This window comes from Miniopterus natalensis, chromosome 1 (assembly GCF_054644295.1).
Source record: "Miniopterus natalensis isolate mMinNat1 chromosome 1, mMinNat1.hap1, whole genome shotgun sequence".
In the NCBI taxonomy this organism is placed as follows: Eukaryota; Metazoa; Chordata; class Mammalia; order Chiroptera; family Miniopteridae; genus Miniopterus; species Miniopterus natalensis.
The window spans coordinates 163,981,547-163,999,909 of record NC_142081.1 but is presented as its reverse complement, the minus strand read 5'-3'; the positions used below and the strand labels follow the sequence as shown (position 1 = coordinate 163,999,909).

General features: G+C 33.2%; 1 protein-coding gene across 1 annotated transcript in view; it reads right to left on the bottom strand.

Moving 5' to 3' along the window:
* Nucleotides 1-18,363, bottom strand: part of UBA6 (ubiquitin like modifier activating enzyme 6) — a 68,468-nt gene that overhangs the window by 32,808 nt on the left and 17,297 nt on the right. The window contains exons 5-13 of the mRNA XM_087827156.1: nucleotides 14,775-14,869; nucleotides 13,883-13,994; nucleotides 11,573-11,653; nucleotides 8,870-8,992; nucleotides 7,119-7,242; nucleotides 3,921-4,024; nucleotides 2,452-2,514; nucleotides 1,607-1,683; nucleotides 971-1,037 (exon numbers count right to left, since the gene is read on the bottom strand). Of these exons, the coding sequence (XP_087683282.1) occupies nucleotides 971-1,037; nucleotides 1,607-1,683; nucleotides 2,452-2,514; nucleotides 3,921-4,024; nucleotides 7,119-7,242; nucleotides 8,870-8,992; nucleotides 11,573-11,653; nucleotides 13,883-13,994; nucleotides 14,775-14,869 (846 nt within the window). The remainder of the gene's footprint in view (nucleotides 1-970; nucleotides 1,038-1,606; nucleotides 1,684-2,451; nucleotides 2,515-3,920; nucleotides 4,025-7,118; nucleotides 7,243-8,869; nucleotides 8,993-11,572; nucleotides 11,654-13,882; nucleotides 13,995-14,774; nucleotides 14,870-18,363) is intronic.

Sequence of the window (18,363 nt, the reverse complement as noted above, 5' to 3'; positions counted from 1 at the left end):
TATTTTAAAATTAAATTTATTTGGTTAGCGTTGGTTAATAACACTACACAAACTTCAGGTGTACAACTTTATAACATGACGTGTGTATACTCTATTGTGTGCGCACCACCTGAAGCCTAGCCTCTCCCATCCATCACCTTGGATTTGATCCCCTTTATGCTCTTCACCCCGCCCCGGTCCCCTCCACTCTGGTAACCTACTTTTCTGTTGTCTGTATGTAGGAGTCTGTTTTTGTGTTTGTTTATGTTTGTTTAATTGTTGCTTTTTATTTTATATCCCACATATGAGTAAAATCATACATTTTTCTAACCACTATATATGCAATAAAAGGTGTTTCACTTATGACTAGTGATAGTTTTCAGTATATTTATTATTTTCTTGTTTTAATTACATAATATATGAGATATTCTTACTAATGTTAAAACTTTCATTTCTCCCTCATTTTTATAAAATAAGAACAAGACAACACAATTTTCAAATAATTGCACAAACATTGCTCTATTTACATCTGCTAAAATGACACTGTTGGCCAGCAGGCTGTGGTACCATAACATGAAAAAGTTCATTTTCTAGGTGTTATGTCCACACATGACATGCAAAATGCAATTAAGAGATATGAATATATAATTTATAAAAGAGACGATTTATACATAGGAAAGTAAATGACTTTATATAGTGGGTTACATATACTTAGTTGACAAACCAAATCAATCAGAAGAGAAGATACTGACACTAAAAATAGAGCAGCAGTGGCAAATTCTAATTACTATATGCCACATACTGTTCTAAGTATTTTACAAAATTAAATTATGTAATGTTCACAACAACCTCTGAGACAGGTTAATCACATTTTATAGATTTAGAAATTAAAGCAGAAAGAAGTCAAGTAACTTGTTTATTGTCAGAATCAGTAAGTAGCACAGCTGGATACGTTACACATTTTTTGACAGCCATAACTTTGAATATTCACCTTCTCTTCCAAGGTTTCACTTATAGATATTGCTAGTTTCAACAGCTCTTCTGAATCTTTTTGGCATCTAGGATTCAAAACAAAGTACCCAAATTTAATTTTCACAATTGTTATAAACAATAGGTCATGTTCAAATCTAAACTTTAAGAAATATGTCTTAAAAATGTGGAATTTGCTAACAGGTAGGAGCACAAGTGCTTTACTGACTTAAACACTGGCTTATAAAAACATTACTTCAAAATCATGCTCACCTAAGGACAGTATATAAATAAGATTTAGTTTTAAATTTATAAGGAAAAAACACTTTGTGACAGTACTTCTGATTTAATAGGCTAGATGGTAAAAAATTTACAAAGTGGATTCATAATTCAATTAATCTCAGACTTTATTAAAAGGTTATATAGCTTTTGAAGAATTCAGAATGGGAAAATTCTTATTTAATTCCAATTTTATAAATTAATCTCACTGTTCCCAAAAGAAAACAGACCAAGAAGTCATAAAAATGTTTATATAGTTGAAGTATCTACTGGTATTGCAATTATTAAAGGCTTAGTTACTTTAAAAATTTTTTAATCTATAATTTCTGAAATACTGTTTTTAGAATAAAGAAAAGTTATTTTAAACAAAGAATGTTACCCAATATTTGGCTTGCGACTGTAGTTCTCCTGAAACTGGTCCAAGGCAAGCATAGCTGTGTGAATCTCTAAAGGTGCCTATTTAGAACATTAAAAGTTGATCAATGTTATATGCGCCAGGCACTGTGCTAGTGCTTTTAAAACATTATTTAACCTGATCATTACAATAAATGAATTAGCTTAATATTATTATGATCTCTATTTAACAGAAGAGGAAGCTGAATCTTAGAGAAGTTAAGTGTCTTGACTTCAAGGCAGTAAAGAATATTTAAGCAATAGATCTAAGTCTCAATCCCGGGTGGTATGACTAGTTTTTACTAGGTTATCTATATGAAACTTAAGAGTAATAGCAATTAAACAACAGCAACAGAACATTTGTACATGATCATTTTTTTCCCTTATCAACATTTATATATTTGGAAACTGTTAATATAATTCTTTCCTTATGACAAATACATTCACTGCTACAAAATTATATCCAGTGGTTTGAAAAAACAGAACAAATGCTTCCAAGATTTTCTGGGGAAAATGAGTTATTATATGAAACTCAACATAGTTCAGAAAATCTTTTAATAAGATCACCTTTGCATTAGTTATTGAAATTGTCTTTTAACTATCAAAGCTAGCGTATCATTACAAAACTTTTTCCTATTACTCTAACATTTTTCCATGACATAAATTTGTTTTTAATCCTTGGGAATCCACTTTACATATGTGAAACCACCTTTATCAAGAAAATCTTACAGAAAGATATACATGGTTACTCCATTTTAACTTTATAATCTCTTACTAATCCCAATCCCCCACTCTGTTGCCTCTTTTAAAACCTCTGAAGTGTTTATTTACCTCAGGTTTGCTAAAATCCGCAATAAGGCACTTTGGGTGTTTTATCTGCTTCTCCAATGATTCCTAATAGAAACAAAACAAAACAATTACTCCACTGCAAGTGAAAGATCACTTGACAAAATATACCGAGCATTAAAAGCAATGATCTTTCCAAAAAGTCTAAAAGTCTGAAATAAATAAGGTTGGGTTACTAAGTTTGTGTTTTTGGTGTTTTTTTAAGTAGTATTAAGAATAACTTATTCACCGATCCATTGAGCAACACTGACTGAGTTACTAGGTGCAAATCAATTAAGTATGACGCATAATGCTTTGGTATTAAAAATCTACATTCCACAAGAATGTTGCCACGCTGCCAATCTTGACCAGAAGCCTGGGCTACTCCTGTTACCCTGGTCTTATTACCACACTTTTTTTTTTTTATGTTAAATGCAATTAGACAACCTGAACCACATAAATAAATCTGGAAAGATATGGTAAAAAAATCTCTATAATTGAAAAAAAAATCTATTGTTTTAATTGAAAAGCTACCATGTTTTTTCTGATATCAAGTTATCATGACTTGTTATGCCTGACAAGTCTAGAGAACTCAGTTAAAATTTTCTGTGTGGAGCTAAGGACACGTAAAAATCAAGAAAACCAACCAACCAATAACACAAACAAAACCCCCCCCAGGAAACAAAACCCCCAAACCACCCACCTGAAGCATAAACTATCTAATTAAAAATTGGGGAAAGGAGCAAGAGGAAGTAAGGCAGGGGCAGATTTGACTAATGGTAGTTATTTTAATCTGTTATTTTATTCTAACTTTGGCTTGAACAAAGTCTTGTAGAGGACGATAGTTGTTAATAATTCTGGAAAGAAAAGGCAATCAAGTTAAAAACCTTGAAAACTTGCAAAAAAAAGATGTATTATACTGAGAAGTGGGCTAAAGATTAAGCAGCAAGAGATTTCTCAGTTTCTCAATACAAGTAGCCTCTACATTTTGTCTATTCAGATCCTTTCAATTCCAGATGATAGGAATTACTTTATTTTTCTAACATATACACTGTTTCTTGAAATTTAAAATATTAAATTTTAGAAAAATTTTTCTTTAAAAATGTAAATAAATGAATAAAATATACATTGTTTCAATGCTTGTTAAATCTTTCAAAAATATACTGTTTCATCTTTTGTTTTATAAAGTAACTAAGTATGACTGACTTTGATGATTCACAAAAGTGTAGTGCCTTTGAGGAACTGAATTATATGCATATGGTTTTCTAGCTGTAAATCTGTTACCAGTTTCTTAGATTGATACCATTTTCCTCAAAGTGGGTGCAAATTAAAAAAAATAAAATCTGTTCAGGCTTTAAATTATTTACTGTTTGATTAACTGACTATTCATTTTAATAGTCCCCCCTCCCCTTCTGCCATTCTTCTTCTGTAGAGAAAGAAATTTTTTTAAGCAGGAAAAAAAAAAAAATACTTACAAAGTAAAATGTTTTAGGAGTCTTAACTAGGACAGCTATGCCTCCATGTAAATAAGGTTCCAGTCCTGTAGTATCACCAATGCTAAAAGAAAATGGTGATAACACTAAAAGAAAAAAAAGAAAACCATTATTTACTGATAGAGGTGCTGAAGTGTGAAGAATTATCATCAAGATTTTAATTTCCCCTAATTTACAAAATTAAGACGATCCCAGTAAAAATCCATTTTTTTTTGGTGGGAGATAGGGGGTTAGGGGTGGGAGGAAGTGTGGAGAGCTAGACAAATTAGTTTTCCAATGTGAATTTAAGTATTTAAAAATAGTCAAGAAAACTCAAAGGGAAAAATAATAATGACAGGTAGTTATTAGATATTTAAATATTTTATAAAGCCTCAATAATTAGTAGTAATTACACATAATAATTAATAAACTATGGCAATGGCTCAAGAACAGACAGGCAGACAAACAGAATAAATTAGAGAATTCAGAAATAAACTCATAAGGTATACAATTAAGGAAGGTGATAAGGAAACGATAAGATTATTTAATAAATCTTTGGGGAAAAATGCCATCTGGGAAAGTATCTATTCCAAATGAGTAAATGTTTTAAATGTCAAAGATGATGCCAAACATATATTAAGATAGAAGCACGGGAGAAAAATTTCTTTAAAACTTTTCAGTGAGGAAGACTTTTCTAATTATGACTCAAAATAAAAATCATAAAATAAAAATTTTTAAATTCCATATTATATGCACACAGTAAAAACCAATCACAAGCAAAGTCAAATGCCAAACCAGGAAAAATATTTGTTAATTTATATTAAAAAAAACAAAACACCCAGCAACTATGCCTTATATATTAGGAGTTCCAAAGAATGGTTAAATAATCAACAGCTCGATAGGAAAAAGGGCAAAGGATAGGTGATTAACATTAAAGAGGAAATAGCACTAAAACTTAAGTGTCTACTTAATCTCATTCATAATATTTAAAATGCAAATTAAAATTATACTCTGATACAATTCATTCATAGCATGAAATACAATGCAGCCATGAAAGAAAATTTAAAGGAAAAAAACAAAAAGAATGTTCTGCAATTACTGATGTGAAAAGATCATGTAGCTATTTTGTTTAGTAAAAAGGCAAAGGGTAAATGCACAATATGATACATTGCATGTAGAAAAGTATAAGAAACACCTGGAAGAACATACAATAAACTAAGAACCAGTAAATGGATGAGAACTGATTGGGAGCCACAGGTAGGCAGAAAAGTTTTCACTTCAAGCACGGCACTTTTATCGTTTTTGAACAATTTTCTTATTAAAAAATTCAGTGAAACACACAGTAAGCTCTTTCTCCCCACAAGCCTCATATATTAAGTAACGAGAAAAAGATCAGCAGAGTAAATATCAAACTTAGTGGCTGTACCTCTGGAAAGGGGAGGAGGCTTGAAATAATACTTATTTTAAACTCTATTTAAACATATATACATGTCTCCCTCTCCCTTCCTCTCTCTGAAATAAATAAAAAAAATTTTAAATAAACAAAATATTTTAAAAAGTTTTTCAAATAACAGAAAATTACCTTGGATGAGTAAATACCAATAAATGTTATTTAAAAAGTTTCATAAACAGTCACTCTATTTAAATATTTCATCTCTGCCCTAAAAATTTTGGGGACAAAATGCGGGTTTTGTTTCTTTTCATTCCTTGATATTCAATGGCTCCTCCTTTTATATGTATTCTCAAGAGTTTGATCCATCATCATAATCCACCATGGCTTGGACCCCAAAATAATAAATGATAATCCTAAATGATCAGTTGAATCATTATTTGCAAAAACAGATACAAATTCTTTAATACCAATGATGTGAACCTGTAGTTTACATATTTAGAGGTAGACTGGGAAAAAAATCCAATAGTTTTGTTACTAAAGGTGCTTAAGTTCAGATCCAAAGTTGTTTTTCTATAAAGTTTGTAACAGGGACTAATTTTTCCTAAGGATCCATTCTGTAGTCATTGAAAGAAAGAAAAAGTAATCCACTTACTAGTCTATACACTAATCACATAATTATACTTTAAAATGCTCTAAAGATAAAACTGAATCACTCTCAGCTAAACAGGTACAAACTTGCTCCCTATAGGATGTCTAGCAATGTCTTTAGCTCTTAGACATGGCTGCAGGAAAATAGCAAACTATGCAGACTAACACTGCTATAAATTCATTATCTTCAACTTCAAATAGGCCCTAAATGATGCCTGACAATCCTATTTTTTAAAATGTACATTCTCAACTCTCTGGTCTTGGTACTTCTACTCTCCACCAGGAAATGATCTCATCTTTGTCCACTGAAAAAACAGATGTCTTCTATTTCTTGCCAACAAACCCACAAACTTGTCTATAGTAACATCCATTCATTTCTTCATTCCAAGCAACTGAACAAAAACATGTATTTCCACCTCACTCTAGAAGCCTAAACAGTACTCATTATCTGTTCTCCAAAACCTGTTCCCTGTCTTGTATTCCCTAAGTGAGTAAGTCGCCCATGCTGGAACCTTCACTCACCTGAAATACACGATATATAAAGTTTTCTCCTAAATGTCTTAGATTCTTGCTATCTTCAACTCCCACTGCCAGCCCTACCATAGCATATGTTTCAGTTCCTTGAATTCTGTCTTGCCTCTTACTGTTTGTCTCTGCATACAATAATCTTTCACCACCTTCCTAAGCCAATGCAATCTTCAAATTTTAATCAAGAAACCTTGTCTGTACTACTGTGGCACCATAATTGGGTAGGTTTCCTTGCTAAATTTATAAAGACATTAAAAATATATATATTATTTTGAGAGAGAGAGAGAAAGAAACACTGATTTGTCGTTCCACTTATTTATGCATTCATTGGTGGTTTCTTGTATGCGCCCTGACTGGGGATCAAACCTGCAACCTTGGTGTTTCTGGATGAAACTAACCAACTGACCTGCCTGGCCAGGGTCTCCCTGCTAATTTTAGAGTTCCCAGAACACCTGTTATACCATCATTACTTAATGTTAATATCTCCTCACGTAGACTGAGTGTTTCAAGGCCAAGAACTGGATCACGTCTGTCTGAGTTGATGCTCTGTTCTCAACACTGAGTATAGTGTCCGAACTATAAATGTGCAGAATGAATAAGTATAAATCAATTAATAAAACACATCAACTTACCAGTTATTTGTTGTGTAGATCCATTTAAGCCTGTCATTCCATTAATTTCTCGAAATGTTAGAAATTGTCCTGTCTCAAGTTTGTGAGGATGATTTTCAAGGCAAGTGACAATGCCAGGATTAGCCTAAAAAAAAGAGTAATCAATTAACAAACAAGTTCATGTGTTACTTTTTCGTACAAATTACGAATCTCACACAAAAAATATCATGCAATCATAAAATTCTCAAAACTGCCCCCTCAGAATTCCAAGCCATTCTTCCCCTTCCTTAGTAAAATCAAGCCTTTAAATAACTGTCACAAAACAGTTAAAACTTATTATTTTATTATTCATGTTTAAAATATAGTTTCTAGCTAGGGGGAAACAGAGATGCCACATAGGAGTTCCAACACTTTAAAGCAAAGAAACACTGTGCAGCCCGGCCAGCTTCTCAGGATAAAAATAGAATCAAATTAGCTTATTTCACCAAAGAGGATGGATGAGACAGGTCAAGGCCCAGACAGTACCTAACTGCACATAATCCTATACACTGCTTGATTAGAGTGATTAATACTTTAATCTACATGAAATCTAATGGAATTATCTCTCTTTTATAATTGTGTAGATTCTAAAAATTCTCTTGCTGCTTAATGACTTGGATAAGAATAAAATTATGATCATGAACATGTAGATAAAATTAATGTGATGTGGTTTTGCTAATATCTCATGAAGAATAGAACTGACAAGGAACTTATTAAGAAGGAGAAATAATTCCTTGCAGATAACTTAACTGGGTACATTTATGATATTTTTTAATTCTTTAGGGATAACTGCCATATTTCCTGCTCTATTCAATAAAAGGAAATACCAATGCAATAGAAGAATTCATAATCTCCTTTGGAGCTTATTCTAAGTGCATGATATTCTCAGGAACAAACTGTAAACAACTACAGAAGGTAAATAAGGCTAAATAATAAACCATTCTATAAGCAGAGAGACACACAGAATTTTTCAATAAATTTTTCTTAAAAAAAGGCAACATTACATTGGGTTTAAAAATAAAGCAAAAAGTGAGAAGCACAATACTATTAAAAGTATATTATCATTCACTTATGTTGGCTTCTTTGGAGCTTTCAATGTAAACTGTTTATAAAAAGTGCAAATGAAGTTAGTGATGCAGGCTAAGAAGAAAGAGTAAAAATAAATCATAATTTTTCCTTTTTAGGGAATGAAACCATTAAGCTGACATGATACCAAAGACCTTTCGACTTGAAGATTAGTTAATTCTTAAAACATTTTTCCTCCTCCAAATAATGTTTTAAAAATATGACAGGTTTTGTCTATGATAACTTAAGTGTGCATCTTCCTGGAGTCACACTGTAGGGCCAGGTGACTTATGACATAGTACATCTATGATCTGACACAATGAATAATTCAGCAAACACTGAATCACAAGTCATGTCCCACAGCAACATGACATAGAACAAAATTAAAATTAAAGTTTATGACATAAGCAAATATTGGTCTTCCAGTTATTAAATAATGGTAGAAGGAATCAGAAATACTCTTTTAGTAGTCTAACTTAAATTTAGCTTTAATATAATGCAATCAAGAAATTAACAAAACATTCCTTCATGAATTACCTTAAAATCTTGTACAACTGAAAAATACCGCATATTACAATATTTTGCTAATACCACCTTTAAAAGAATAGTATTCACATCAACTTAAAAAATTAATCCTATACGTATACAATATACATATACAATCATACTTGCGTTATATTTGAAATGAAGATTTCTTTTGGTTCTTCTCCTGTTGTATCTAAAACTTCAAATTCATCACCAAAATCACAAAACAACTGTGACCAAATTCCATGTACATCTGCACTAATGAACTGTAAAATGATAAAAACAAGTTCATCTATTTATATAAAGGAAAAAAATAGCTAAACTATCTTAGGCCCTTTTATGATAATTTCACTTATAATTAAGTATATCATTTGGGATATAAAGTAAAACATAAATAGAATAAATTATTTGACTGTAAATTGGTTCAGGAATCAAGGATTTTGGTATTTGGGACTAGATATCTAATGTTACCAAATTAGAAGCAACATCAGCACATCATAATTACACATTCTATGACTTTTAAATAACAAAAATTCCTACCTTGCCCTAAATGTCAAGCACAGTAATGTAAGAAGCAGATGATCTTGATTTAATGGTCTAGCAGTGAATTCTTACTTTTCATTTTAGAAAAGAATGGAGTGTCCATTCACCAAAAGCAGTAGATAATGAAAATAAAACAGAGGTAAAAACTGAGAATGGAGTCATCAGAAAAGAGGATGAGGAACTGACAGTGTACATCAAAATAATGAAAGGTAAAAATCAGATTCTTCAACAGAATCATAAATGTGTTATTAAAAGCGATTTTTATTATACTACATTCTTCTCTATTCTAAATCTGTAAAGAAATTGTTTCGTGTTCAGTTATTTTTAGAGTTGTTGACACTGTCTCTTACTTGATCATGTACTGCCTTTACTAACAAAATAGGTACATATAGCCATTTTTATGAGAAATAAAACTGAACAGAACTTTTATATTTAAGTTTAAAAGCTCAGACTTGAGGACAATTTCTTCCTTTTCAAAACAACTTTTAAAATGTAAATATGTGTGTCAACTACATAAATAAGGATTTTAGTTTATAAACTACTGTAATTATTTTTTAAAACTTACATGACCTGTTATAAGTTTACTGACCATTCTATATCTTACTCATCTGCTCAATTTAAATTGTGAACCACAGCACAAACGTTCTGCAAAGTGTAAATATGCTATGTAAGACCACAATCCAAAAATTTTCAGCACACCCATTTTATATAGTTTAATTTTGGCTTAGTGGCCATTTCAAACTAGCTGTTTCTAAAGAAACAAATGACCCACAAAGGAGGTGAAGTTAGTAATACGTATTCAATTGCAGGGGAAGAATTTTGAGTTTTCTCATCAAACCTCTTTCCAGTATTCCCAATGTCACCACTACCTACGTAATTGTCTGGAACAAAAGCTGGAAGTTACTCTTCATCATTCTTTTCTTCACAGCTCACACTGATCTACTCTCAAGTTCTGGCAGTCTTTTTTTTTTTAAACAAATTCAGTAACTCACAATCCCTATTCACACCTCTCCTGAATAAGGCACCAGTATCTCTCACCTGGATTAGTGCATTAGTTCCTAATTGGCCTCACTGCCTCTATTTTACTCTTGTAATTCAACAGTTCTCTTTCTTTTTGATTTACTGATCCTTCATGTTCTTAAAAATTACTGAGGACCCAAAGAGCTTCTATGTCGGTTATACCTATTGATATTCATTGTGTCAGAAATTAAAATTGAAAAACATTTCAAGCACAAGAACACGCGCGTGCACCCACGCACCCCCCCCCCCCATATTAGCTGTCAGAGCAATGTCCACACATGAAAGACTGGAAACGTCAATGTGTAAGAGAATCAATCAGAGTGAAAAAGGCAAATAACATCTTAGTAACATGAAATATTATGAAAGGGTCTCAGTGTCCTTGGACCACACTTTAAAAACTGCTATTCTCCATACAGCACAACCAGAATGAACTTTTAAAAATATAAAGTAAACAAAAATTCACAGTCTTAAAGCTCAGACATTCTCAACTCTGATCTATAAGAAAATGGTCTTCCAACTACTTCTCCAACCTAATCTTCTGGTATCTTTTACTCCTACTACTCTCTCCTCTTTATCCAAACTCCCATTCTGGTCCTGCTTGCTTCCTGCTGTTTCTCAAACACAGCAAGTGAATTTTTACACTTGTACTTCTCATTGCTTTTACTGCTCCTCCCCAGATGTGTACTTAGCTGGCTCTTCCTCATTATTCAGGGCTCTATTCAAGCATCATCTCAGAAAAGACTTTCTCTGATATTTAATCTAAGAGAACCGGCACGGGTCCCTGTCCTGACATGAGATTATACTCTATTCTTTACCTAGCTCTTTTCTTGATAGGACCTGAAACTATGTATTGTTTTTGCTTGTTTATCATATATCTTTCCTATTAGAAAGTAATTTTCAAGAGTAGAAAAATTTGTACATCCTATTCACTAATGTATTCCTAGTGTCTAGAACTGTAAACGCTTAATGAATTTGTTAAAAGAACAAACATACCATCATCACACCACATTTAAAGTTGGATGATGAATTCAATATTTATCATCCTTTCTATTTCTAATCTTCATTCTTCCTTAGTTTTGGCAATCTCCTTATAAACCTAATTTAGATCTTAGTTTTAAAAATATAAAATAATTGTGACAACAAACTTAAAGAAAAAAATATTATTGTGATTGTCCTCATATAAAAAGAGCTTCTTATATAACCCAATGAAAAGCTAGAAATTGTAATAGTGCAAGTGTTCTTCCTTTGGTTAACTACATGTCATTATTAAATGATACTATTACCTTAATTGGAGGGCACTGAGAACGGCAAAACTCATTGATTTTCTTTCGCAATGGAAGTTTGCTCTCAGTCAATACCACACACTGTTGAGAAGAAAACAAGAAATTAAAGAGTAGAGAATACACAATTATTTTGGTAATGTACAACTTCTAAATTGGAAGCATTTCAATTTGCATTACGCTAAAAATACACTCTTTTCCTTATAAAAAAAATTATTCTATTGTAGTCCGTTCTAAGGTGTCTTCAGAGATATGGAATAACAAGCGAAGATAACATAGACAAGGGAAAACCTGCTCACACTAAATCCAATTACCCTCATAGGCTTCATAATTAGAAACAAACTTTAATTTCCTATGTGGTTCTTATGTACTCCAAATGGTTAGAGTTTTTGTTTTGTCTGTCACTGCCATGAAAACACAAACCTAGTCACCAGGACGCTATTTAAAAATGCTTGCTTAAAGGGGTAACAGTAACACTTTTAAAGAGATACATTAGTTGGCTTAGCTTTCTTTTATTTCAGACGTTCAACAGATTCACAAATATAACTACTTTTGCTTTACTACAGTTTCATTAGTGAAACCACCAAGTTCTGTAATAAATAGCAAATTATAATTTTCAATGCTTAATTTATTTTTTATCATTACCCTGTGAGATAAGTTGAGGTTCTATAATCAGATTTTATCGTAAGTCATTCAGACTGATAAAGATCAAATACTTTCTTAGGGTCATTAGCAGAGCCAGACTCATCCAGAGCTTCCCCTGCTGCTGGTTTCCATGATTTGTATAACTTAGTTTCACTACAAATATCTAGGTATTAATTTAGTGTTATTTATCTAGCTCAGAATATGGCGTGCTTCCTGCAAGGAGATATTTCTCCATGGGTGCCTCACTTTTAATACATCTCACTAGGTACACCATGAATTCAAGGTTCTGATCATTTTTTCCTTGCACTATTTCTCAGGAATAGTATATGTCTCAAACAACTTGAGGAATGAGGTAACATCTCCCCCCTTTGGGACACAAAGAAGCAAGCTTGTTTACTGCTTGCTGTAAAACAGTAAGACCAAGCTCAGTGTTCCTCTCTCCTAAAGGAACCCACTACATGTGCTCTGTGCATTTCACTAGTAGGATCTGGAGGAAGGCAAGGAGAAATGAGGCAAATATAATACTTGTAGTTCTTACCATGTTCTGAATAGTAAAGTCCTTAAGTCTGTAACCTCATGTATTCTGCCAGCTCCATCAAATAGAAACAGGTTAACTTAGCTTGTAAACAGGGTAAAACCAAATTCTAACTGAGTACAGCCCTACTGGGGTGGCTCAATCAGCTGAACGTCATCCCAGGCACCAAGAGGATGCTAGATCGATTCCAGTCAGGGAACATGCCTGGGTTTTGAGCTCGATCCCCAGTAGGGGGGGTGCGGGAGGCAGCAGATTGATGTCTCTATCTCATTGATGTTTCTCTCTCCCTCTTTCCCCTCCTCTCTTTGAAATCAATAAAAACATGTTTAAAAAAAAATTCTGAGTATATACTGAATCTAACTTATCCCATTAACGCTACAAAATTCTCAGCCAGAGAGAGTTGAGAATTGCTTGTTGTGAGGACACACAAGTGTCTAAAGTAGAGAGCCTTTTCCTAGACAGTAACATAATAATCTAATCACAGGAAAAATCAGGGTAAATCTAGTCACTTTTAGAACATCCACGGTGCTTAGAATTTTTATTTTTTAAGGTTATTTAAGGTAGATCCCCCTTTTTTACTCTTCTGTAATTGGATTATATGCCACCTTTTACCCAAAAACCTTAGGAAGAGTGTACTTTCCTGTTCCTGGATTTTGGGCTTGATTGTGACTTGCTTTGGCTAATGTATTATTAATGGAAGTAACACAGAAGACTGACATATGCTTGCCCCTTTGCATTTCTGCAATTGCCATTGAGACTACATCCTAGGTAGCTCCCTGATCCCAGAAGAGAGGCACAAGAACTCAGACTTGAGTTCAAGTTCAACCTAGAATAGCTGAACTCCAATTGACATGCAAATACATAATGCATGATGCTATAAACCGTTGCATTTTGGTGGATTTATGCACATTACTGTGAAAATAGCTGACTGATGTAATTGCTTTGTCCGAAGTTCATAGGCCCTTTGCCAAAAATGAAACAATTGAAATATATTATTCTAAAGGAAGTCTTTTGTCCTAAAATTTTTTGTTCTGCTCAACAGACTAGGTTAAATTAGTTATATCACATTAATACTTAATAATAATTTGCCTTGAAATATGCCAATAACCTTTGATATTAAATGGGGCACCAACCTGGTATTTGTCTAAGAAGGAGAGATCTGTGGTTTCATTTAAAGGAATAGAAGATGATGTGACATGAACATATGGATTTAGTTCTGCAATATGTTGAAGAACAGCTTCAGCCCTTAAAAAAAAAAAAGAAATGACCTTTAGTATTCTTTCATTCAATGTACTCAATCTCTCAAACTTGGACACTTTTACATCAGAGGAATCTAAATGTTATAAAATTTCAATGGAAATTTAATAAACTGTAGAAGAAAAAAGAAGCTGAAATTTATTTATATTTAGAGATAACTACACAACCTTGAGATGTAGCATATTGTTGTATTCCATGGTAAGACACAATCTCAAAGTGTACCCTTATAGTTTCAAGCTCCAAACTCCTTAAGTCTTTTAATATTCAGCAATAATAAAGGCCTCCTTTAACAATCTTAAAGAAATTCATTCCCATCCAGCCAGCATGGCCAGTGGTTGAGCATCGACCTAGGATCCAGGAGATCGAGGTTCAATTTTAGTCAGGGCACATGCCTGGGTTGCTGGCTCAATCCCCAGTAGGGGGCATGCAGGAGGCAGCTGATTAATGACCTTCTCATCATTGATGTTTCTATCTCTTTCTCTCCATCTCCCTTCCTCTCCCTGAAATCAATAAAGACATATCAAAAAAAAAAAAAAAAAAAAAAGGAAAAAAATTCATTCCTAGGTAGCAATGTGAATGTATTAAAAATCTGACAAATAGAAGTAATTAAATAAGTATATGTCAATACTTATTTATTGATGGTAGTGTGACTTCATGGTAATGAGCTAAACAACTACAACTGAACTAGTGTTCTGGGAACAGATAATATTCTAAGTAATTGCAAGAATAAAAAAAAAATCCTATGATAATACATCAAAATATCTTCACCTGTTTCTCATACTAACAACATCATCTTCACAGAGAAAGAAGTTGGTTCCTAGATCCCATGCTTGGCATTTTTCTACATCATGAATTGTAAGTGCCTTCAAAAAAGAGGAAAGTATGTATTAAATTCAAAATAAGACAAAGATGTTCACTATCTACAACACTATGTACACTATATTACTGTCCTGTGTAATTAAACAACAGAAAGTAATTAAAGGTTTAAGAATTAGGAAAGAGGTAAATTAGATCTATTCACAGATGAAATGACTATACCTATCGGGAAAACCAGAAAAATTAATGAAAAAAGTACTTTGAACAGTAAGAGAATTTAAATTTAGGAAAAGTAGCATGCTAGATAAATCAACATATAAAAATAAAGAAAATTCACATGAACATTTTTGAATGTTCCATGTTCAAAGTAAGAAAGATAACTACCTGGAAAAAATTTTTGTAGCTTGTATTACAGGCTACGGATATTAATTTTAAAAAAGGGGGCACGGGCTCTGGCCAGGTGGAGGCTCAGTTCATCGGAGCAATCATCCTGTATACCAAAAGGTGGTGGGTTCAATCCCTAAGAGGGGTGTGTACAGGCTAGGCAACTGACTGATGTTTCTCTGTTTCTCCCTTCCTCTTTCTCTAAAAATACATAAAAACACATTCTCAGGTGAGGATTTAATTAAAAAAAATTTTTTTATTGACTTTTTAGAGAGGGAGGAAGAGAGAGAGGAGAGAGAGACATTGATGTGAGAGACACAGCAATGGTTGTCTCCCGTAAGCGCCCTGGTAGGGATCAAACCCTCAACCCAGGCATGTGCCCAGACCGAGAAATGAACCCATGACCTTCCGGTGCATGGGAGAATGTTCCGACCAACCGAGTCACACCAGCCAGGGCCCTCCCTGGGGTGAGGATTAAAAAAAAAAGGGCATGGTATATGAACACGAATCATACTGAAAAAGAAATGCATTTGGCCCTGTAAAATATTTAAGCGGGTTCAATCTTGCTCAAGAATGAAGTATCTTTTCTCATTCTTTAGAATGGCATAAATCCAAAAATTTGACAATATACTCCATTGATGACAATGAGGTGAATCAGGCATTTTCAATCGTGGAAATGTTAAGCTGCACAACCTCAACGGAAAGGAATTTTGCAATCTCTAGCAAAATGACATGCACATTTATACTTTGATATAGCAATCCCACTTTTAAAACTCTATACCCAAGACACACAGGGAAAAATACAAAGAGACATGTATAAGAGTATTAACTGCAACATTATTTATAATAGCAAAAGACTGGAAATAATCAAAACACCCAACACTGAAGAAATGGGCATAATAATATATGCTACATCAACAAAATGTATATCTATGCAGGTATAAAAAATGAACTATATATTACCACTATGGGGGTAATCCCAGGATATGCTACTATGTGATGAAAAGCAAGGTAGAGGAAAATACCGCACTTTATCTAAGAAAGGTAGGTGGGAATAAATATGAACAAACATACAGATTGTGACATTTATCTGTATACATTTGCTTATATTTAAAAACAAATGAAAAAAGGGGGTTACCTAACAAGGAAAGGAGGGTATAGGGTACAGAGAAGCTAGATTTATGTGAATATTCTTTTTTTAAAAAACTGACTTTGAATTATTTAGTATATTAATACTAAATTAAATTTAAAAAGCAATCCCTAAAAATTCAAAGCAAAAATAAATGGATAAAACTGTCTATTGAATTTGTTGCATAACTACCCAAAGGAATGATTTAAAGTGACTTAAAAACCCCCAGTTAATTTCTCTGACAAATCCAGATGGGATATATTCTAAGGGTTAAAAAAAAGTGTCTTACAACTGTTTTCAACAGTAATCATTATTGTTATTAATAATACTGTAATTGTTATGCTGAAAAAACTTTACAACCAGTGACAATCAAAGACTAGTGGGATATGCCAAAGGACTCAAGAACTTGAAGAAGATCCCAATAAGCAAAGATGAAACAATCTGAGCATCAATGAGAATAACAGCTACAATGGATCAAAACAAATTTGTTTAAATCGATGAGTCTGTCATGATGTTCACACACACACACACACACACACACACACACACACACACACACACACACACGTGTTCACTGGCCACTTTAAATCGATGAGTCTGTCATGATGTTCACACACACACACACACACACACACACACACACACACACACACACACACACACGTGTTCACTGGCCACTGTTGGGGGATGATAGGAAACCACTGATTTGCAAACTGGTAAAGCAAGAGGGAAAATATCAAACATTTACCTGCTCTTCACATATGTACACTTTAGTGGAACCAAATATGTAATGAATGAAAAATTGCCTTTCTAAAATATTACTCCAGATAATAAAGGAAAATGGCAGAATTAGAGTATTACTGCCCCTAATAAAATAATGAATCTAGGCAATAATCATTAATAGCTAGTAATAACCACAAAAAGAGAGACAACATATTATTATTTCTTCCTGATGGTAGAACAAAACATGACCTGTGAAGTAGTGGCGCCACAAGAATCAAATATGAATCTGTCTTAATATAACTACCAGTTTATAGGAAATACAGAGGTAGAGATACATGTGATAAATAACCTGCTTTCTTTAACAAATTGCAAGGGAAAAAATCAGGGAAGGGAAATCTATAAATTAAAAGAAAACAAGTTTAGTATATGGACTTTACTTGGATCCTGATTAGAACAAAAAAAATTTTTTTTTAAATCTCATAAGATAATTGGGAAAATTTGAACTCTAACTAGATATTTAATGATTGTGGCAGGTATGCTTCTAAGATGGCCCCAATAATTCTCACTTCCTGGTATTCAGGCCTTTGTATAATTCCCTCCCCTTGAGTGTAAACCAGACCTAGTGACTTGCTTTTAAAGAATACAGCACAGGGGATTGAATTTCACTTCTAAGATTAGGTTACAAAAGACTAATTGTTCTTGTTACAACATTCCCTTTCTTATCTTGTTAGCTTACTCTGATGAAGCAAACTGCCCTATGGAGAGGGCCACATGGCAAGGAATCGAGGATGACCTCTGATTAACTCGTTTCCAAAAAGAACTGAGGTGGGAATGTGAAGTGGCACAACTTCGCCACTGAATCCTGTCAGTAACTATTGAGCGACCTGGGGAGGCAGATCCTTACCTAAATGACTGCAGACCCTGCTAATATCTTGATTGGAGTCTTACTAGAGACCCTCAAACAGAGGAACCAGCTAAGCTGTGCTGATTCCTGACCCACAGAAACTGAGATAGGTTCTGTTGTTTAAGTTGCTAAGTTTTGGAGTAATTTATTTTGCAGCAATAGATGACAAATACAATGAAATTCCATTATTTAGGTGAGAAAATGGTATTGTGGTTACATTTTCAAAAGGGACCCTTATCTTTTAGAGCTATATACTAAAATATTTAAGGATTACATATTAGGATGTCTGGGATGTACACAAAATAATTTGGTATGGGGGGGCTAGAGAGGGATGAGAAGGACATACATGAAAATAAATGTAAATTTGTCTATGAGTTGATAATTGTAGCTGCGTGATGGGT